Raw genomic sequence first — 24115 nt, forward strand, 5'->3', positions numbered from 1 at the left:
GAGGCCTTGAAATACACAACTTAAGTAAACATTGGAAGGTATGTGGTCAAGTGCCTGAACTGTAGAGTGGATTAACATTCCTCTGTCACTATTTAGCCAAAGTGTATGATCCTTGGCAAGTATTTTAATCTCACTCTGAGCTCACTGCAAAACATGGGCGTCCTCATAAGTGATTAAGCTCACATTATTTGACAAAAGGACATTGCGGCAATGGGACAGATTTAATGAGTTTAGGGGCAAAATGGTGTAACCCCATGCTCTATTAGTGCCCTCCCCACGCTTAGAATTGCATAATCTTTGCACTGACCCTACCTCAGTCCAATATCACTTGATAATAGTCATATATATATAGTTTCACCAGCCACTCATTGTAGCAGAGCCTCATTAATGTAACTGTCCCAGAGAATAAGCGAAACTCTTTGCTATGTCCTGTTATGCTATGTCATTGGGTCTTCTTTCAAAGCGGACCTTCTGCCATTTTAATAGTTCTAGGAGCTTCCGGATCTGCAAGAGATGGGGGAGGGGACAAATGCAGTAGCAGGGGGAGCAGGGCAAGATTGATTTGTCATAATATAGATGTGTGCAGATCGGATGATAGGGTTCTCTGTGCTGTAAATTTAGGATGTTTTGTCAGCTTTCTGCAGCAGTGGTTAAAGTACACTCCAGCCAGCTATGGTACTTGTTTGCGTGGTTGTCTGTGGGTCTGTCAGAGTTGTGCCTAAGGGGCGTGAGGAATTGTGTTGGTTTATCTTTGGTGGTTTAGTTTGGTGTTTAGAGAAACATAGTGCAGACGTGGCTTTGAGGGGGCATGTTCCATTGTGTTTCGTGTGCTGTGTCGGTGTGCGGGTTGTCTGCTGCAATGTATTGTCAGTTAGGGTGGGTGGAAGAATGATTTTGAAGTGGTTTTTGCGACCATGGCGATGATTCATGGAATTTGTGCAGCGAAAAACAGGGATTTGTGTGCCATTCTGCCCACAAATCCCTGTTTAACAAATGGGGATTTGCAGGAAGAACGGCGCACATATCCCTGTTTTTCAGTGCACAAATTCCATGAATCAGCCCCTATATCTTTCCAATCAATGCTGAGTTTAATTGCATGGACCCACCATGCAAGTGTGGGACTTTGGGGCTTTCAACTTGCACTTTAAACAGCGACAGCACAGAGAAAAAGAAAGGTTTTACTTCCATTTGTTTGTGCTGGCGAATCACCACAAAGCCAAGTACCAGAAGAGCGATGGACCAGAGGCGAAGCTCACAAGGGAGCTAAGGACCAGAGGAAAGTGACTTTCCAGAGCAGCCAAGGAGCAGAGGGCAACTGACCAAAGAGGTTTGCTTTTATCTTACTTTTACTTGAGATGATGTGTAGTTTTGGCTGTTAGGTGGCCCTTTGGTCACTTAAGCGCCAACTATAAGATGAAACTATTGCACTGCAGTGCGGCTAGGATGGACACGACATGTGAAGAGAGGAACACACCTTGAGGGTGTGGTTTGGTTATTTACCTAATAATTTACTGTCCATGGCCATGGTAATCCCTATAGCCATTCGTACCAAGTACCTACCACTCCCCGCCGAAAACACATTCTACTGGGATCTCTTTGAGCTGGCTCTTTAAAGCAGTAATATTAAACCTTGGCTTACAAGCGTTATTTCAAAGTAGTCTGCTGAGAGGTAACGGTTTAACTGCTGTGATGCATCAACTTTACGGGGCACCATTGGTCCAGGATGAATATTGATTTCCAAACCATCAATCAGCCCCACATCTCTACTACACCAGAAGGGATCCGAACAGATTGGAAAGACAAGCAAATTATAAACCCCCTTGTCCAATTTTGGTAATATGGACGGAACCGCAGGCTTATCTCTGCAAGGTCGTGGATCGTTGGTTAGTTGCAACACAGCGAAAATACAATTATTACCCAATGATAAAATAAGGGACTGTCCAGTCAAGGTTGTATACAAATATCTTCTTTATTATTATGACAACAGACAGTTCTAGCACACTACAAAATACAAACCACCCTGTTATGGAATGCAGAGGACATCCAGTTTAAAGAAAGAAAAGGGATGCATTCTGGACACTGACTGGATGGTAGTTGGAACAGTAATTAATCACAATAGTGCGAGGCTACTTGGTTTCAACACAAAGGGAGCAATGGGTCGTAAAATGCTAATAGGGGCTCTTGGAGAAGGACCAGAGGGACAGAACCAAAATGTACCTTGTGCTTATAGAGGTTCTTGGTGCTCGACAAGATTGAGCCGGTTTCAGGGTGCTTTGCAGCTCCTGTGACAGAGTTCAAGAGGTGAGAGAGCTGTGGATATCAGGCAGCAGGCAGTTAGTTGAGCGATGCTGGACTGACGACTGCAGGGTGGCCTACACGGCGGCTCGGGTCAGGAATATGTCTCAGTGATGGTTTGGCAGGTCTGAAGCACTGATTGATGCATCTAGGATGACGTTAGCGACTGCAGCATGACAACAGCTCGACTGGCTTGAAAATGTTCTTTAAGGAAGATGCTGGTTGATGCTTGCCGATGCACTCCTCCTATCTTCTTCACTGGGCTTGAGTCGCCCATTAAGGCGGACGGCCCAAAGCTGAGGAGAGGTGTTGCAGGCAACGGCCTTGTCCTTGGTTCGGTTCAGAGACTATCTGGCATTTCCCACCTAGGAAGCTTGCTTGCTTGCAGAGCCTAGCAGAGTATGCTGTGTGCTGGCTGGATAGTGGTTCTGGAGCTTCTGGAGGGTCCTCTGGATTCATTATCTCCCTCTGTTCCCTGAAAGATGTTTAGGGGAGGGATCTTGCTTTCCCTCTTTGGATGTCCTGGCCTTCCTTCACTGGTGGATGCTGTAAGGCAGACTGTATCTTCAGTCAGGGCCTAAATGAATTCTTCTTGTTACCCCTTGCCTAGTCCTCAGATTATCTGTCCAAATGAAGGGCTCAACCCTCTTTTAAAGCCAAATGGGCCCTAGTGATTGGTGTAGGCTAGACCTACTTTAATGAACCAATCCTGGGACCCCACCAACAATCTCCTGCATGCATGCGGTCAGAACCAGAGTGCTTTGCAACAGAAAAGGTAAAGGGGTGAAAACATGTAATACTATGTTCCACCCATCTTTCTGTCTGTTGTGGATCAAAGGGTCTCTCTGGTTACTTGAGCTCCCTGTGGTTCCTGAATAAAGCAGCAGGTCTCCCTTGAAGCTGTGGTGAGACCAGACTTTTGGTTGCCACCAAACCACATACTCGTACCTTCTGAATGGGTTCCCCCTGTGGGGATGACTACAAATACATAGTCCCAGACATGACTGGTCAATGCCCCTGATACTGAGAGGCGGGAGCTGGCCTCAGGTTGACACAGTGCATATCAAAAGGTTGTTGGGGGTTTCCTGTCTTTTGTTAACATCTGCAACCAGGCCCCATATGGTCCAGTTTGAGGTATACTATATTAGTATATTAGTTATGTTAATTGCTGCCACCATCTGAAGAGGGTAAGCAAACAGACCGGGTGGCTCCATGGAGCCTTTGATAGTTAATTAGGCTGGCCATGGCAGGGGGAAGGTTTTAAGGTTTTGGCCCTGCCCCTTCTGAGATGCATCATGTAGTCCATCTGTCAGATCCCCACTAAATGTGACAGGGAGGACTGCGCCAGTAGGCTGTGTCCACCCAGAGTACACAGGTCTGTGTGTATGCCGTGCAGTGAGCATAGGAAAATGTGTGCGGGTTAACCGCACACATTTTCCAGAGGTTGATCTACCATCATTCAATTTCATTTAAAATTACAAAAAAGCCCAGGCGAGCGTACACCCACCGTGCGGATGGTCGAATTCCTCACAACTGCAGCTGTAATTGTGCTACTTGCATACAAAATATGTCTTAACCAAGTGTGCCTTCAACCATTTGATTTATACCTGTTCCTTGCACTCAGGTCCCATATAAACAGGCCCTGACAAAGTCAACAGTTTCGGCTTGTATATAGGTGTTAGACAGGCAAACTCATATGCATAGAACATTTCACAATGTTGCAGCTGTCACCATCTTAAGGCTAGGTAGTACCACTATGGTAGTGCCTGGCAAATGCCTATCCCATGCCTTCACAAAAGCCAATGCTGTTGTTTTTCGTAATGCTTGTGTTCAGTCGCGGAGACTGCAGCCAGATGTTTACTTGCAACTACCAGTGTATTGAGGTTAAGGTAAGGGTATAGGCTTATCAGAAGTATTGAAGTTCTGCTTTGCTCATTTACTACTATGTATCAATGAAAGCATTAACAGAAAAGGAAAGTAACTCAAAATGTACATTAAAGCGTCACCTGTCAAAGCTGAACCAGCTTCCTGTACTATTCATGTACATTTTTATGTGGAAATGTTTTTATACTGACCCTGCTTAGAGCCCTATACAGCTCATATTTAATGCCAATGAAAATATGTTTAAACTATGTTTGCAAAAGTGTGTTTTAGTGGAGATGATGATTCACTGATAACCCCAACAAACATGTTTTAAACATGTGTGTCACATACTATCTTGTTTAATTTACAGGCACATTTGATTCATAGATTTCTATTTATAAATATATTGTTCTGATAGTACCGTCGCAGACGCAACTAGTTTATTGTAATTGTTATTTATAACACGCTTAATACCCAGAGGTTTCTAAGCGTGGACCCAAGGATCGAAACTCTGTTGCTCTGCGCCATCTTGCATCCAAGGCGAGCGCGTTGCCTCTGAGCGATCCTCCCGAGTTTATTGTTCCGGGCAATGTCTAGTCTAGCCACAATGAAACAAGAGCCATTGAAGATGGCAAACTAAAGGATAAGCTGCATCCTGCCCACAGCCCCACCTTTCCGGATGTAGCCAGGGCACCTACCACCACTTCCTTTTTTCCAGGACCACCACTGAGGGAAAGGCAGCTGAACGCGTAAAGTTGCCCAGCCCAACAGATGAGCGGCGTACCAGCAACCTTTACTGCATAAAAGCAGACAAATGCTCCCATCAAAAAAACAAGAGACGATGCAGCCATAGAAACCTGCCCTCTGCTTCCAAGGATGCAACTCTAGAATGATACTAGAGGTCGCTAGTATCAGCACTCAAGTGCCACGAGCGTGGCTGCTCTGAAGAGGAGCTGTAAAATGAAAAGACACCTTTAGATTTTCATAAATTATTAGGTGCACAGCATGGGCTGCAGAAAGATCTGTTTTACAGATACATATTTTTTGACATGCCTAAAAAATATTTCCATTGGAAATAGGAATTACCCGTTTAGTCACTAAAATACACATTACACTAAAAACGTTAAAAAAGGCGTCAGATACTTGCTTTTATCAATCTCACCTGGGGCCCGGCTCCCCACCTTCACCTTGACTCTGGGCGGCCTGCGTAGATAAGATGCTATCGGGGAGCCATGTGAGTGATGAGGGGGGCAGCACTCTTCTCCTGTACATCACACTGCATGCAGCACTCCTCTCTGATGTCTCGCCATAGCAACAATGTTGGGCCTCTTAGGCATTGAGAGGTTGAGGGGCCTTCGTGAAGTTCACTTAAATATAGATCACTGAGGCTGAAAGCTGCCCACGTGCCCTCCTTGCTAAATCTGGGCTCTGCGTTCCCTCACATATGATGAATTAGGATGTGATTGGCGCACAGCCCTCGCAGACCCTCGGGGCTGCCCCAGGCTTTAAAAGGCCCTTGAATAATATTAGTCAATTGCATGAAGGGCTGTTTTGATTAGTGATATGCCGCAGGCACCCTGATTAGTGCTGTGTCTACATCCTTGCAGGGCAAATGCTAGAATAAGGCAATTGAAGGCAGTTATCTGGAGTGCCACAGCAGAGGGGCACTAGGGGTGAATACCTTTCTCTAAAACATCACACCTGGCCTCCTAGTCATGAAGGGTGGTGCTGCCAACATTCCCCTTTGCTTGGTGCAGCCTCAGTCCTGTCACTGGCCGTGCATACTTGGCTGAGCTCGTTAAGAGGTCTCTGGTGAGAGCATCTGCTCACATCACAGCGCAGGAGCAAGACACTACACTGGAAGGCCCTTTACCTCATTCGAGCCCGGGCAGCTCAATGCACATTAGAATGTAGGCAGGAGTCACACCTTCACAAACTCCTTATGAGCTCGCATGGGGTTACACAGACCCAATGAAGTGCCTTATTGGTATTATAATACATGGCAGCCTGCAATATCCGCATAAAAGCCGGTAGATAATATTATTACAGGCTAGTTATGACATCAAAACTGACCTGTAATAAGAAAATGACTTCACGACTGCACCGTGAACCGTTATATGGCTTCAGTTGTGATGTCACAAAGCCTGCCGCTTGGGCCAGCAAAGGTCCGAATTCCAGCTGTCCATGCAGCAGTTAATATGGCGTTCATCCCCCGTTCCAAGGGCTGGAACGGGTGGGGAAGGGCCCGGCAGCCCACGTTATCGGAACTCGCCTCCCCCTGGTACCTTTGCCCTTAAGATCATTTCCTTGCCCTCTATAATCTCTTAGACTCAAGTAGCAGGCCTCCTCACACTAATGGACACCATTGTTGTGTTCTGCCTTTATACAGATGTGGCGCGATTCCGGGTATATTTGAACACACTTTTTCTTGTTGAGGACTTGAAAACCTGTTAAATACTACAAGCAGTGCTTGGGCGCTTCACATGAAACGTTAAATATTGATTCATTGATTTATGTAAAAGAAAAGACTAACCCCAAGATGAAGTGCATTGAAAAAGAAGAGTGTTCATAATACAAACATTGTTTAAATTCACACTCAAAACTCAAATATATAAAGATACAAATATCACATAACAGAGGATCTGATCAACAAGTATTGATAGTGAATATTTTGTATTCGACAAATTATACAGTACATATTTGAGTATTGATATACCTAGCCCAATATTTAAAAAGAAATTGAATTTAAAGGAATTGTCAATTGAAGTTCAACATCAGAGTTTCCAAGTCAGCTCATGACACACTCTAGTGACCTTTATTTTAGAAACCAAGGCAGAATGGGATTCAACAAACAATGCATACACATTGGAAGAAACTATATTTAAATTTCGTGTGTGAATCTTAAGATTTTGTCTTAAAACCACTTTTCTTTTTCAATGCACTGTAACATCTTTCCTTTCCTATAAATCAATGAACCAATATTAAGATTTCGAATGCAGAGGGCATAAGCGCCCATATACTTGTGTTATTTATCTAACTGTGGGAATTACAGCAGGAATTTACAGTGGATGCAATGCAGGATTTACAAATAATATTACATCCCAAATAGATGCGTACAAAATGAATAAGGATCCTGCACTTTGAACGCCACTATTGAAATCTTGTTAACCCTGATGAGGGCTGTGGTCCAAACATGTGCCCTTCAGTTGAAACATGTTGTTGTGATAAAAGGCTGTAAAAAGGAATGCCTCTGAAATCGCTTGATTTAAACAGTATAAAATATATGACAGGGAGCTGATAACATGATAAAACTTTTGCAATTAATTCGATATGAATGAATTGAAGGTATAGTTTTATTTTACACTTGTCACTGGGGTGTGTTATTGTAGCATTTGAAAATGCATAACTCAGACTGTGACTGAAAACTGATATATTCTTATGGACTTCATAGCTCTTTTATGGAGGTTTTCTAATGCACTGTTCATACCCTCTGTTTTCAACGTCATATTTTTTTTAATAGTTTCTTTGCCTTGATTTCAGAGAATTCAAAGGTGGCTGTGTGAAAACAAGGAAATAATATGAGGCAGGGTAACCAAAAAGGAAACACACCAAACACAGGTTACAAAGGAACATACAAAGCACTTTATTTTATACTGAATCCAGTTACAAAAGAACAGAACAAAATTCAGATAGCTATCGACCCTCAGTACAACACAGCGAACTCCGGCGTGTTCGGTGTGCTCAGTGAGTGCAAATATTCATTGAAACAGTCAGGCTTTTATACATTTCTCCGGCCTGTTGTCCAGCCTTTCTGCAGGTTAACCATTCCATAAATAAGTTACTGCTCTAGGGTCCCTTGTCAGGTCAAATCTAGTTCATCTTAGGTTTATACATTAACAAGAAGAAATGGTAATAATGTATTATCTAGGCTTAACATTACAATGCAGGACTTAGTTTATACAATGTAGTTAAGCAGGTGTTCTCATTCAATTATAGATCAGTTTCGGTGATACAGGTAATCCATTGCACACAGGTCAGCAGAAGGACAAGGTCTCAGCTCATGACCCTAACAAGTGGCCTGCAGGCAAGTTATACATTAGCTGTACAGAGGTCATGACAATCGAGTTCTTGTTCTGAATAACATAGGCTACTATTTTAGCTCACATGGTGACTTTATAGAGCAAGAAAACCTAAAATGGCGGCTTGACCCAAAATGACAGTTTACATGGTTTCTAAGGTCAGGACCTTGCAATGCGAGTTTATTCACATGTAGTTTATAAGCAGCTTGTTAGCAGCTTGGCGTAGGCCAATATACATATATTCATAGCAATAGCAGGCACGATATAATTTATAGTTTGACAAACCCTCCTTTTGGCCTATGCCAAGTGCTAAACTACTTCTGATCTCCCTGCAAATAACTCCATGTGTCATCGTCCATACACCCTGAATAGCTGTCAGAAATATCTATCGCCATTAGATCTTTTACTAAGATCTCTTTCAGTACATACTCCTTAGAGGTTTTATCCGGGGCTTACACTTTATGTCCTATTGTACCTATCGCCTGAGCGCAACATCCCCCTAGCATTGAACATATACTTGGTAGACATTGGATACAACAACAAAGAAATAGCACAATTCCCAAAATAATCAGCAAGACTGAAAGCACTTTCCAACCCCAAGACCGCAAGAAGTCCCAGAACCAAGCGCTAAGATCCCAATTTCCCTCGGGAACCTGCACTTCTGAACTAAGAATGTGCAGATTCTGTATTGCCTTAAAAATAGTTGGGGAGGAATCCGGTACGAAAACACAGCAAGCGGACCCCACTAGTTTACATACTCCACCACGTTCAGCCAGAATGACATCTAATGCCATCCGGTTCTGAAGCGCTACCAATCTGATCGCTTTCTGCTCTAAAGTCATATTATAGAGTATATCTGTGGTCCGGTTGATGGTTCTCTCCAGTACTCTCGCTAGTTTCCTGATATCCTCGGAATTCGCTATCTGCCCAAAGAATGGAAGGAATGATTTCGCTACATCTCCTAAAACCTGTGCTGGAGTGTCGCCATTCTCGTCCCGCCGTGGACGAGCCTTCGAAACCTCTACAGTACTTGCTATAAACACCCCAGGTAACAGGATTCCTAGATAACAAGTTCCCTGCCAATCCCTGGGCAACCATGGAAATGCTACATTACCGCAAACAAAATAGATAGGTTCGCCTACATACAAAGGTCTGTCTTCCCCAGTCAAATTTGCAACGTTGGCACAACCTTTAAAATCTCCCATTGACCGGGTGCCATTCCTCTGGATGCAGAAAGAAACTGAATTGGGGCTATGGTTAACAGTATAAGAAGGAGGCACGGTATCCTTATTGCCCATCGGAGCCATTTTAAAGGAAATCAAAGATTGGAAAGGACGAGACAGTCTATCAGAAGGCCTAATAGAAGCAATATTGAGCTTACTTCTATTTGCGAAAAGCGAGCATCCCAGGGGAGTCAGAACACGTTTCTCAAAACTATTCAAATTAGTGCCATCAAAGTTCCCCGAGATGCTATCGTTCCATCGGCCAGAGAACAGTGCTCTAAGTGAAGCATAACAAGCAGTTGTCAAAGGTAAAGGGTGAATATACCAACCTAGCCCCTTATACCCATGTTGCGGTAAATGCGAGCAGATCCAACAATTGGTTCTGTTAAAGATTGCATGGGTAGCATTCATAATTAGAAGTAGAGTGTTATTTTGATAATTCCGTCTATGCAAAAGATCTCTAGGTGACAAGGTATGTAGTTGCACAGAAGGAGTGGGAACAACAGTTATATTTTCAACAGGTAGGAAATCATACAAAGGGTACATTCTCTCCAAATACCAAAACCCACAACCAACAGTTACTAAAAGTCCCGTGATTATCACCAGTAGACAACAAAACGTTTTCGGGGCCCCCATAGATATCTGCTCATTGTCTCTCCTAGTCACATTTTTGTCCAAAAGTTCAGTACGAACGGTAGCAGATGCGGGCATTGTCGTCTTCAATCGAGAAACACCAATTGTTCGTTTGCTGGCGACTCCGGTCGCGCGTCTTCTTAATGTCTTTTCCCACAACCCTTAGCCAGCAGAACCCTTTATGCAATTGGGCCAAAAAAAGGCAAGCCCTCAAATTCTTTCAATTGTACAGCAAGAGCCGTATTGCAAATCTATCTCCTTGGGCGGAGATTATACTTCACAGTTTCCAGTGCAAAAGAATCAGCAGGCAGGATGTCGTCACTTCCCACAGGAGGTGGCGAGTGAACGGAAGTTGGATCAGAAGATGGATGATCCACAAACGATGCAGTGGGAGAGCAAGGAGGCAAGATGGCCATTTTGTCGGGCCTTACAACTTCCGGAACGGCCTCCGATACTCTCTCTCCACCGTCTGCCGTTTCGGGTACATTGGTTTCAATGTCGGAAAGGGGTTCTGCGTCTTCTGTATCGTATGGCACTGGGTGTGGGATCCATTTGGTGTGGCTGCCGTGGATCCAGTGGCGATGTCCTCCTACCCGCACCGCAGTCTGAGTGACCAGGAGCACCTGGTAGGGGCCCCTCCAACGTGGTGCGAGGCAAGACGCTCTATCGAAGGATTTAACGAGGATCCAATCCCCTGGTCGTAGACTGTGACCGGGGCCCTCGTACCTCACCGGCAATGCCTCTCGCACCTGGTGATAAATTGAAAACAGGTTTTTAGTCAATTGGTTACAATAGTCGGAGAGAAGTACATTTTCTACATCGCGCAATGCGCAGCTTTTAGGCAAACCCCAAATATTAGCAGGTCTCCCCATTACCACCTCAAAGGGAGAGAGCCCACTCTTAGTTTGAGGGGTTGTCCGCATTGAAAGTAACACAATCGGTAAGGCGTCCGGCCATTTTAGTTTGGTGCCGGCACACGTCTTAGCGAGCTTGTTTTTTATGATACCATTGTGTCTTTCCACTAATCCGGCGCTCTGAGCATGTCTGGCCGAATGGAATCGTTTGTCAATTTGCAATGCCGTACATATCTGTAGAATTACAGCAGCGATAAAATGCAGACCATTATCCGACCAGATAACTCTCGGCAAACCGAACCGTGGGAAGAATTCCTTTAACATGGTCTTTGCAGTGGTCATGGCTGTAGCGTCTTTAACAGGGAAAGCCTCGACCCACTTACTAAAGGTGCAAATGACCACATAGACATATTTTAGATTGTTACATCGCTCCATTTCAATAAAGGCAAAGTGAATCACTTCAAACGGGACAGAAGGAGGCCCAAAGCTACCTCTTGGAGTTGCTGTCCCCTTTCCCACATTGTGTTGTAGGCAAATCATGCAATTTTGGACATAATGCTGGGCAATTTTTGAAATCTTATCATTTACCCAGACTTTCTCTAACATTCTCGTGATCTGTTGAGCGCACACATGTGTGGGACCGTGTGCCATGGTAACCATCATTACTATATAGGCATTAGGAAGCAACCATTTCCCTTCAACCATGTCCACCCAACACCCATCATCATCGAGTTTCCCCAAGCCCTCAGCCCACCTCTTGGATTCTTCTAATGTGGCATCGGCTTGGATATCCCGTACAGACCCAACACCCTCATCCATTGCATAGGCATCTACAGTCTCCCTTGAAACATACATCTCCGTGAAGAGATCAGAGGCAGTTTGTCTAGCTATTTGATCAGCCAAAGCATTCCCTTTCCCTACATCATCTATAATTTTGCGATGTGCTGCGCACTTAATGATTACTAACTGACTAGGGAGCGCAAGCGCTGAAAGCAATTGTACTATCAGGGGGCCATGTTGGATCTTGGTGCCATGCGAAGTTAAAAACCCTCTCTCTGACCAAAGTCTCCCAAAGTTGTGAGCCACCCCAAAGGCATACTGGCTATCAGTATATATGTTTACTGTTAGCCCTTCGGAAAGCTAACAAGCTCGAGTCAATGCTATAATCTCTGCGGCCTGCGCAGAGTTATGCGTAATTCTCTTGGTCTCCACAACCGTACTCAATGTAGTGACTGCATAAGCAGCTGTGGATGTACCATCCAGTAGTTTGAAGCAGGAGCCATCACAAAACAGCTCCCCTTGTGGGTTATCCAAAGGAGTGTCCCTCAAATCAACTCTGCCTTTTGTATCTTGTTCAGTAGTATACAGGCAGTCATGTGACTCTTCGTCACCGCAAACAGTATTTTGCGAGAAAGGTAGGAGTTCAGCCGGATTAAGAACGCAGCACCTCCTAATTTGAATGTGGGGAGCAAACAAGATTAATTCATATCTTGTCAGTCGTGCGGAAGTGAGGTGTTGCGTTTGGGTTTTGTTCAATAGAATATCTACAGAGTGAGGCACCATCAGGGTTAAATCATGGCCTAGGACCATTCCCTCACTCTGTTTTACAGACGCAGCAGCAGCAGCGACAGGGCGCAAACATCTTGGCAAAGCGCATGCAACAGGATCAAGGGTGGAAGAGTAGTAACCGCATGGCCTATTCTTCCCTCCATGTTCCTGCGTTAATACAGCCAAAGCACATCCATCATATTCATGCACAAACAACACAAAGGCCTTCTCATAGTTCGGTGTGCCCAAAACTGGCGCCGAACATAATGCAGTCTTGAGCAACTCGAATGAATGTTGATGCTCCGTATTCCATGGCAATGGCGAAGAAATACCCTTCTTCGTCAAGGCCAACATCGGTTTTATCACTAGTGAGAAGTTTGGGATCCATAACCTACAGTAAGAAGCCATACCTACCAAGGCTCTAACTTCCTTTTGTGTATTTGGGACAGACATGCCAGAAATGTGTTTTATTCTTTCAGGTGTCAATCTTCTTCCCTCCTTTGACAGGAGATAGCCTAAATAGGCGACCTCCTGGCAACAATATTGAAACTTTTTGAGCGAAGCTTTGTGACCATGCTTAGCTAGATGGATGAGCAACAACACAGTGCCCTCTTTACAAGAGCTCTCAGTGTCAGCGGCTAAAAGCAAATCATCAACATATTGAAGCAACGTACAAGTAGGGGGCAATCCAAGGGTATCAAGCTGCTCTTTCAAAGCCCTACTATAAATACTAGGACTCTCAGTATAACCTTGAGGTGCACGAGTAAATGTGAATGAGCGTCCCCCTAAGGTGAACGCGAACAAGTATCTACTATCCTCATGTATAGGAATACTGAAGAAAGCATTCTTTAGGTCCACAACACTGAAGTGAGCAGCCGTAGCTGGAATCATGGTTAATATTGTCGTCACATCAGGCACAATTGGAAATTGCGGAGCGACGACTTTATTAATGGCACGTAAATCAATTATAAAACGAAATGGAATTGCATTATCACCTTTTTTGTACACGGGTAAAATCGGACTATTGCACAAACTTCCTGCAATCTCCTCAATCACCCCACGATGCACAAAATCGGAAACAATGCTCTTCAAAGCTCGCTCGCATTCAACTGAGATCTTATACTGTGGAATACGGGGCAGCTTAATTCCATGTTTCAAAACTATTTTAACAGGCTCAATCTGCAAAACACCGACATCATTGTCATCAACTGCCCACGAACACTCTGGTACATTACTGAATTCTGGCGGCAAAGGTCTAGTCAAGAATTGCGAAACAGAACATTGCTGTGGTGAAATCGTCAAACACACTCCATCAGAAGAACAATGAATTACCGCATTTAATTCCTTCAACAGATTCAACCCCAGCAAATTCTCTCCACAATTCGAAGTCAAGAGAAATGAACAGTGGTCCATAAAGGGACCCAAAGAAATAGGTACCGGTGAAGAAACCGGACAAACAACTGGTGTGCCAGAAAACCCTACAGAAACATTGGTTTGCCCTGACAGTGGAATGTTTGGAACCCGAGAATGATCAATGGAGCACTTCTGTGCTCCAGTGTCTATCAAAAATTGATGTTTCCTATTTCCCACTACCATTTCAACGTAGAGACCTTTCTGATTAACGGGAATAGGTGTAGGTTCCAAACCCTGCTTCGGGCAATCCTAACGAAACAAAATATCATCAAAAGGAAGCTTTTCAGATAGATATGCAGCAGAAGGATGATCAAATATGTTTCTAGTATCCACACTCGAAGTCTGATTATCCTGTGAAAAAGGTTGTTGGGGATCCTGCGAAAACTGGCCTCTACCAGGGCCCCTACACCCGGGCGACCTCTGGATCGTCTACCCATATTTCCAAATGTGTTATTCGACCTCTGTCGAAGGACGGGGCATTATGCACGCCAATGACCCTCCTGGCGACAATAGGCACACTGGTTAATATTCACAGGACCCAAGGGCACATTCCCTTGTGGAACATACTGACCTCTAATCTGCGAACTACCCCCTCTGGGGCCTCTAACAATTTGCTGTAACAATACTTTAGTCTTCAACTCACCTTTTCTCTTCTCGACTCTATCTTTTTCATTATTGACACGGTTCTCGTAGTACTGAGCCATGTGCAGTACTTCTGATTGGGATTTCGCCTGCCAAGCGCTCTCAGAAGACATAATTTGTGACTGGATGTCAGGCAGCAATCCACGTACAAATTTGTCCACAAATAATCTTTTCCCAGAATCTGTGCCTAAGTCCTGTCCACTGAAATCCGAGAATACCTGTTCGAACCGATTAAAGAACTCGGTAGCACCCTCAGATTTTCCTTGGACACAGGCCGTAAGCTTGTCCCAAATAATTCTCTTTTCGGGGATTATAGTTTTCAGTTTTGCAATGATTCTGTCAGGCAAAGTTAGTATCACCTGAGGTGGTCTCTCAGCAGCTGGCCTTTCCCCATCAAGCCTAACTATGTTAGCCCATGTATCTCCCAACCCTGGTACATCGTCTATAGTTCTAACTTGTTTCCACAAATCTACAGGCAGGAGTACAGGGAATAGCAAATCAATGTGGCCTAGGGTAAACACTGAGGACTGCAAAACGGACTCTATCTCTTTATAGAACCCTGTCGGATTTTTCCTAATGTCAGGAATAGTTTGTCTAATAGTATTCACTTCCTGTCGTGAAAACGGGACGTGAACAAACTGCGATACATAATGTGCAGGAATGTCCACAGCAGGTGTATCTGCTGCAGCATTAGCAGGAATCTCAACCTTTGGGACAAATGTCGGAGGAACCTCTCTCATAGGCAACTGAGATGTAGGCAACTCTGAACGCTTACTAAGCAACAGAGCTAAGTCGAGCGCTAAAGCAGTTGAAGAAGTGTCAAGTGAAAAAGCTCTCTTATAAATGCTCAATAACTCTGTGGGACAACTAACCTTTCTCTTTAAACATTCATCCTGCAGGTACTCTACCATTACCTGTATCACTTTCTTCTGCATTTCTAGCGTATATTGACTGTATGTGTCATATACCTCAACTGGAGTTATCGATATGTCTGAAATACTACACTTCCAATGCCATGCTTATAGTACATAGTACATGCCGGCGACCTCTCCTGTGGTGCCGGACGGCTAAATTCCAAAGATTGTCTATCGCTGCGGAATAATGCCCTAAAGCAGCTAGACAATTTCCCAGGCATTTCTCAAATACTCGGTGTTACCTGGTCAATAATTGTGTCTGCAAATACAATGCGCCAAATTCAAATTGTCAGGGTTAAATTAAGAGTCGGGTAACGACTCACCTGACCAAACCTAAGGAGGACCGATCGGTTTACAAAGGACTTACCTAACGAATTTTACCTTGTGTATGGTGATTTCGGCAAATCTGCCCGCCTCAAAAAATTGACCCTCATCAAGATGCCGTCTCAGACCACACGGCTATCGTCCAGGGAACGGATCATGCAGCGCTGTTGAGGTGTCGCGTCTCGTTCAGTCAGGCCCGTTATGTCACACCGTCCGAACCCGGTCCGATAGCGTGCGTCAACCTTCAATAATCCGGCATCAATCTTGAGGGTCCCTATTCCGGGCGCCAACTGTGAAAACAAGGAAATAATATGAGGCAGGGTAACCAAAAAGGAAACACACCAAACACAGGTTACAAAGGAACATACAAAGCACTTTATTTTATACTGAATCCAGTTACAAAAGAACAGAACAAAATTCAGATAGCTATCGACCCTCAGTACAACACAGCGAACTCCGGCGTGGTTCGGTGTGCTCAGTGAGTGCAAATATTCATTGAAACAGTCAGGCTTTTATACATTTCTCCAGCCTGTTGTCCAGCCTTTCTGCAGGTTAACCATTCCATAAATAAGTTACTGCTCTAGGGTCCCTTGCCAGGTCAAATCTAGTTCATCTTAGGTTTATACATTAACAAGAAGAAATGGTAATAATGTATGCTCTAGGCTTAACATTACAATGCAGGACTTAGTTTATACAATGTAGTTAAGCAGGTGTTCTCATTCAATTATAGATCAGTTTCGGTGATACAGGTAATCCATTGCACACAGGTCAGCAGAAGGACAAGGTCTCAGCTCATGACCCTAACAAGTGGCCTGCAGGCAAGTTATACATTAGCTGTACAGAGGTCATGACAATCAAGTTCTGTTCTGAATAACATAGGCTACCATTTTAGCTCACATGGTGACTTTATAGGGCAAGAAAACCTAAAATGGCGGCTTGACCCAAAATGACAGTTTACATGGTTTCTAAGGTCAGGACCTTGCAATGTGAGTTTATTCACATGTAGTTTATAAGCAGCTTGTTAGCAGCTTGGCGTAGGCCAATATACATATATTCATAGCAATAGGAGGCACGATATAATTTCTAGTTTGACAGCTGTTCCTTTATTCTATCATCACTTTTATAACTTAAAATCCCCCACATTGCCAGTTTACACTGCTATAAACCCCCGCACTGCCAGTTTACACCGCTATAATCCCCCACACTGCCAGTTTAAACTGCTATAATCCCCCAAAATTCCAATTTACACTGCTATAATCCCCCACACTGCCAGTTTACACTGCTATAATCCTCCACACTGGCAGTTTAAACCGTTATAATCCCCCACACTGCCAGTTTACACTGCTATAATCCTCCACACTGCCAGTTTACACCGCTATAATCCGCCACACTGCCAGTTTACACTGCTACAAACCATGCCCCTCTACCACCCCTTGCAAGGCAATGTTGCATCTCTTGGCACCCTGGTCAGATAACATGCCACTCCCTGTGCTTTGCCCAGGAAACCTATGTCAAGCCCCAAGAGCCCAAAACTCTCCTCACCGACAATAATGCAGACATTTTCGCTCAACCTCTTCAGGGGTCCTGGTGCCTGTGGGCTCCATTTGAACCAGGACACTGTTCCCCAAGCCCTAGAAAAAGTGTTTCCCCATTGTTGTCTTCTGAGATGCCCCCTACTGTCTCCCCTCTTTTACACATTTTTTTTTAGTTATGTAACATGATATAAGTGGTCTTGTATTGTGCACGTTTGCCATGTTGGCAGCCACTTGGCACATGGTTGACATATAAAGTGGGAAGGGAAGGAGGGCTAGTGGGGATCCATGGGGGCAGGAGGGAAGTACTCGAACCCTGTGTGCCAGTATGGTTCTAGGTGGGTTGTGGCAGTGATGCTTGGGCGTGTGATTATACAGAGAGAAACCCCCAAGATCTATTATCTATCACCACCCAGATACCAAAACAGCCACTCACTTGTCGGTGTCGGAAGGAGCTGGTGGTGAAGTTGCATGTGATAGTCTAACGAACTAACAAGGCTCTAAGTGGTTCTGTGGCAGACCATGTATTGGAGGAGGAGTAATGGGGAAGCTGCATTGCGCAAGAGCGTCCTTGCATGGAGTGTGGATCAATTATTGACTGTTGAGTGGAATAATTGGGGTAGAGTACCGCTGCCAAAGGCTGATTTGCTAAACCAGTACAATATGGTTTCTAACTGCCGGCGGGTGATAAGGAAGGGGTCCAGGAGTGTTGGTATTAGTCTGGCGGCAGGTTCATGTTGGTCTTAGTTTGATTTTTTTATGATGATTGATTGGCTGATGGTAGGTCAGGAGAGTCTTGAAGAATCCTGTCCCTGTGTTTGATCAATTAAACCGACCTGGTATGGTTTTGAATAGTGGCTATGTGAGAAATACAGTGCTGGGGAAGATATGGCTTAATGTCCTTGTATCTGGTATGGAGTGTGCGCAGCAGAGACATGTTGGGTTGCACCGCTTTATGTGCCATGCACTTTCTCTTTCAGGTCCAGGTTTTGCACACAGTGGTGTAGCTGATGCTCCTTGTCTGTTAGGAGGATGAGCTGGACAGACTGACATAAATGATTCGGGTCTAGAGTGCAATCCTAGATACCCTTTTTCTGAATTGGGTCTTGGGGTCCCAGTCTGCAAAGGCTGGCATTTTATAATGACCTTTGGTCTCATTTCTGAAGGGTGTGCGTCAGTGCTAACTTATCAGTAGCAGTCCAGTGAGGACCCAGGTTTTGCGAGGTTTTCCAAAGGTGGCCTTTCACTCTGCCAAGTCCACCTGGGCATTTTGTTCCAAGGGGTAGGTGCCAAGAATGATAAGGAGAGTCTTCCTTGACATCTCCAGTGGAAGAGTGAGACTGCTAGCCTGGATGTGCTAATTGTTTGAAGTGTTCTGGTCGGTGTGCAGTCGGTGAATTTCCTCTAAGTGGATTCTGGGTGCCTACCGAGGTAGGGGGTTTGAACTGTATTCTGCATTTGCTGGGAGGCAGTGGAATGTTCGGAGAGGCAGGGTGATGTGTTCCCATCCTTCCAGTTCTAGGATTCGTTTGGCTCCTGCATTTTGTACTCTTTGTAGGTGGTTTAGCCAATATTCCAGAATGCCCAGTTGCTGTGGGCGTAATCCACTCTGGACAGTACTAATGCGATGACTGCTGCGGCTCTGTGTGGTGCACCGGATGGATATGAGCTGAAAGAAGTAAGTTATACTACGATTTTAACTTGGGGCTCGAGTGTGAGAGCTGTCCACAATGAATCCGAGGTTGTGACGGTCGCTGTGGGCCGGAGGAAGGTCCTCATTTCTTCAATCTAAAGAATGATTATGTTGTGGATTGTATTGGCACCACACATCATCGGTTCTACTCTAGCTGGGTCGAGTTTTAGATGATTTGTCATCATACAGAAGTTCAGTTGTGAGAGGCAAACGCTAAGGTCCAGCTGATGTTAGGATGGATACGTTTGTGAATGATTTGAGTAGTGTCCAGCTTTTTGTAGCAAGTGAGGCCCCAGTTGCTGAGCATTTCCAGTATTTCACGTGCGCTTCACAGGGGATGTTTCGGGGGCTGGCTTAAACGTTGGTGGTCTTCATCAGAGAGGAAGGAGGTCATCCATATGGCCTTATAGGATGTTTTTGTGGCTGATGGTTTTGAAGGACACCGTGATGTGCAGAAGGATCGGTCCACTCAGTGTGGTCCCCTTTTAAAGGAGTTATTTCACAATAATTATAGCATGGAAAGCCCCCAACAGCATAAGGGCCCCTTGAGCACACCTCAAGTCCATCATGCAACCCCACAATACTTATTTCTAGAACCATACACCTCCAGGCCTAAATATTGCTGCTCGCGGAAAAGCTATATTTTGCTGCAAGCTACACATTTATTGTAGTTTTTCTTCACACTGTCTTATAAGCAAGTACAGACTGAAGACATGCACCCATACTATCCCAACAATTCCCATGACCACCGTCCACCCCACTTAACTGCCTGTGCGTCATATACAAGGATAGGCGCTTCAAGGCCACTAGGCTGGTGATGGGGGAGTAAAATATATATCTTAACGTGACATCACATATGGTTATACTGACTTGACCCTAAATTGAAGGTTCTTGATTGTTTTCCTGATTATACTTTTGGGCATATTGCATGCATTCTATACAGCTTTCACAATGGGCTTTTTTGGCCTTTACCAATACTTCCATGGAAATCCAAAGCTCTCAGTAATTTGCAGTTTGTCTGTTTCAGGGAAATGTTTCCTCAATATTCTCTCTAGCCTTCGGATCTCTTTCTTAGGGTAGTGAAGGATGGGGGTGAACCATCTAGTGCCTTGGTAGATATGAAAAGTTTCAAGTATTTCGGTGAGGCCAGCATGCCTAGAGTTTGTGAGCCTCATTCTTCGAGGCACTGTAGCTTAAAAACTCCAAAAGATGCCACGTCATCAACAGTAAACAGGAGCATTTTACAACAAACCGTAAGGCCGGTTTGAACCCCTTCTCATCCATATATGACAGCTTTTCCATGTAAAAACACACGTTTTTGATGCCTTTGAATATATTCCAGTATTGTCATTGTAAAACCTTTGCATTCTGGCTTTGCCCATTTGATACAGCATGTCAGTGTAAAACATTTAATGAAGCATGTACTCGACATATGCCAGTATTATCACTGTAAGAAATGCTGTATCTGAACCCAAAATATAGGACCAGGTGGGATAAGTAATTCTCAATAGTGATGAGACCTGGTCATGAGTAGAGGGGTAAGAGTTGGACTGAGATAAAAGTCTTAAGAGGTGATGTGCAAAGTATAGTAATATGCTTTGGTAAGGCACTGCTGTGTGCTAATGTTCAAATGGAGGGGAGTGTGAAAAGCGTTTGCCTGGCAGTACCATGTACTATGATGACACCTTGCGATAAGAGCCCTTATGAGACTAGAGTATCATGACGAGGTAGGACAGAAAACTGGTAAGACCTGGCTGACAGTCGTATGATAAGGATTGGTTGGCAGAATGTGTGATAAGCTCGTCATAGAGAAGTCTGAGGGACACCAGTCTGGGAATGTTGTACAGTAGGCCCCTGATCCATAAAGAGCCCAGGGCATCCAGAAAAAAACAGCAAGACCATCCTCCCTGGTTGATCATGGCTTCCTTCCATTGGTCTGTCATCTGTGAGCAAGGTCGGACTGGGGCATAACATTGTCACGGCACCAACGAAAAAGTGGCCCACAGTCTCAAATGGGAATTCATTCCTTTTGTGACGCTTTTTCCCAAGGGGAAGGTTTTTGATAAAATGTGATTCAAATTGAACATTTTAAAGAATATTTATTCAGCAACAATGGTCAAAACTATTAGCCACACAGTGCAATAACTCATCAAACTGGCCCACATTAGCCAAAAAAAGTGCCCTACTTTGACCCAAAAAGCGGGCCCACACCAGCATTTTGATTTTTGGTTCGGCCATGGGCCTATTGCCCTATAGGCCAGCCCAAGACTGTCTGTGAGACTCCTTACCCACGACCAATGCATCTGAGACCGGACTCACTCCCCCCTACCGGCCTGAGACAGGCAAAGAAGATGGGTTCTGTGCATAGAACGGTCTTAAAGTCGCAGAAGGACTCCTGGGTAGAAATGCAGATACTCTGAGGAACCTCAAGAGGCATTTACTGGAACAAAAGAATAATACAAAGAAAAACCCAAGAATCACCCACAATGGAAGCATCGAGTAATGGCGACAGAAACCTGGCGACCCACCAAGAGATGTTAAAAAAGAAAAGGCAGAAAAATACTTATTTTTGTAGAGTCTGGTTGACACAAGCACACACTTACAAATGAAGACAGGATCGATGCCACCAATGCAGCCCTGCTTTGTGCCACCTTCCACTTGTGAGTAACAAGATCAATGTAACGGTACATTCAAAATACAGTGTGATGAAATAACCCACTAAACCACGCCTCTTTCGATTAGAATACAAGAAAGTGATCACTCCCCAATACATATTACACTGCCAATTGGTAGTTTTAAATATTTTTTAAAAATGGTAATTTAAAATGACAACAACAATCATAGAACAAATAATGGCAACCTTGAATAACAGATACCTTTGCTGAGTTATATAGACTTGTGAATGTGTTTTAACTTTTGGACCCGATTGTGTTGCCTTGGTTGCTCTCGCGTTTCTTAAGCCAATGTAAGGCCTTTTCAGAGTGCTTACGTGGAACAGGAGAGAGAGAAGCAGGAACCGCGATGTTGGGCCCCATTGGTGCACATTAGGAAAGCAGTCCACAGGACCGGAGGCCCAGGAGGCAGTTGAAGGGAGACATGCGTATCTTACCTCACATGAGGCCTACCTTACACCGCTCTGTGGTATTCATCAGAGGAGCAACATAACATGCTCTGTGCATTTAGCCCTTGTGCACGTTCATGGTCCAGGGCAGTACTTACCGCTTGAGCAGTCGGTCCCTCCCCAGCCGGGCTCGCAGTGGCAAGTGTCGGGGGATACGCAACGTCCATGCATGCACTCCTCCGTGCACAGGGCTGTAACGGGAAAAGAGGTGCATTTACCGTTAGAGATAAAGGACATCGATTAGCTGCGAGTACATATGCAAGACATATTATTGTCAAGGGGCAGCATACGCTCTTAGTAATTATACCTATTCTTTTCGTTCGTGTTAGTCTATCTGTTCCGAGTTCTACAGTGTACTGTCAATAATGGTGGAACATACCAATATGTTAATATGTAAGAACGTCAGCTGTGCCTGGATGGCAAGAACAGACTACACAGGCCCGAGCAATGTAAACAGAGCGACTCCATGTTAGGGGCGCGCTTGTGGCAAAGGCTGCTGTAGTTCCCACATTAGAGCAGCTACCTTGCAAACGAACACTGCTTTGAATCGAGGAAGCAACATGTTGCAGGAAGCAGCAGCGATCGTGTGTCATCATGCTGTCTGTCAGGAGAGCATGCATCTCTATGCACGCCCTCTCATTGTTAGCCCCCCACCAGCTGCACGTATTAGCTGCTCGCAGCCGTTCACCGCTGCTGTTTCCCGCGGCCGCTTAACCGTTACTGCACTTTTATGTGTAAGTTCAAAACAAATAAATAAATAAATAAATAAATGAAAGACAGGCCAGGGAAGAGCTCTTATAAGCTCGAGGTCTCTCTGACAGCTGAGAACAGATGATCAGTGCGGCGGAAAAGCAGTGAAGTGGTTCAGCAAGGACCTGGGCTGCTTGTTTTCCTGGATTCAGGATCTGGGGAGATTTTAGCACTGCTGTTCTAGCACTACTGGGCTACAAGAAAAACATGTGCACGTCTCAAAAGGCAGCTTGTTTGACCCCCATCTTGATTTTACACCGCTCTGTAAATATAACATCACAGAATCACACCTTATGGGATTTCCAAAATTGAAATACCTCTCGTAGATCAGCCGTGTTCCAGAAACCCTCTGATAGGGGTCAAGAGGAACAACTTGCATCACCTGATCCATGCCCTTTGACAAATCAGTGGACTGGGTAGGGGCGACAAGGGCACACGCCATGCCGTGTTCCTCTCAATAGCCCCAGCGGTCAGTGGAGAAGACATCGCCGGGGGCGCCATTGGGAGCAATGGCATGAAAGACGCTCACTTGCAACATATGTGGAAAAGACTGATTTAATGGGAAGAAAGCCCCCCCCCAGTTCCCATTTTATGTCTCCCACATTATGAACTGAACATGCTTGTACATTGATTATCCTATTCTCTAACCCTCCCCTAAAATATCACAACACTCCCTCCATGGCCGCTTAGCTCCTCTTCCCTCAAAGTTGAGCAAATATGGCCAAAACTCACTCTTCTATCTCACTCTGCCCATTCCAATTTCTTCTCCCCGCCCCATGATTGCAACATATTCTTTGCTAAGCAGTTATGCTACCACAATCTCATACTTTCCTTTCTCCAAACACTTAAATCGTCTCATTTTTCAAATCTTGTCTATCTATCTCCGAGTTCTCCTGGTCCTACGGTCTCTTCTTCACTCACCGCCTCTGACATTGCTGTGTTCTTCACGTCTAAAATCGATAACCCGCATTCTTGTTCCTCGCCCTCTCCCCCCATTCCCCCTTCTGGGGAGCGTGATGACTAGCCTCCTCTGCTACCCCTATCATTTACTCCCGTGCTCTTGTGTCTCCTGGCCGGGCCGTGTCTGCTTCTCCTTTCAGCTCTTCATCAGTGGTGCAGGGCTCCATGTCACCGCCCCCCCCCCCCAGGCAAACTTTGATTTATTGATACCGTGCCATATCCTCATCTGACTTGCCCAGCCCGCAGGAATCCTTTATCCAGACTGCCCTCG

General features: G+C 44.8%; 1 protein-coding gene across 9 annotated transcripts in view; it reads right to left on the reverse strand.

Moving 5' to 3' along the window:
- The window catches only part of MEGF11 (multiple EGF like domains 11), a 2301522-nt gene that overhangs the window by 1300060 nt on the left and 977347 nt on the right, over nt 1–24115 (reverse strand). For all 9 annotated transcript variants that reach the window (XM_069624261.1, XM_069624259.1, XM_069624260.1 and 6 more), the window contains one exon: nt 22233–22325. In XM_069624261.1, the coding sequence (XP_069480362.1) occupies nt 22233–22325 (93 nt within the window). The remainder of the gene's footprint in view (nt 1–22232; nt 22326–24115) is intronic.

This window comes from Ambystoma mexicanum, chromosome 11 (genome assembly GCF_040938575.1).
Source record: "Ambystoma mexicanum isolate Mex_15411 chromosome 11, UKY_AmexF1_1, whole genome shotgun sequence".
In the NCBI taxonomy this organism is placed as follows: Eukaryota; Metazoa; Chordata; class Amphibia; order Caudata; family Ambystomatidae; genus Ambystoma; species Ambystoma mexicanum.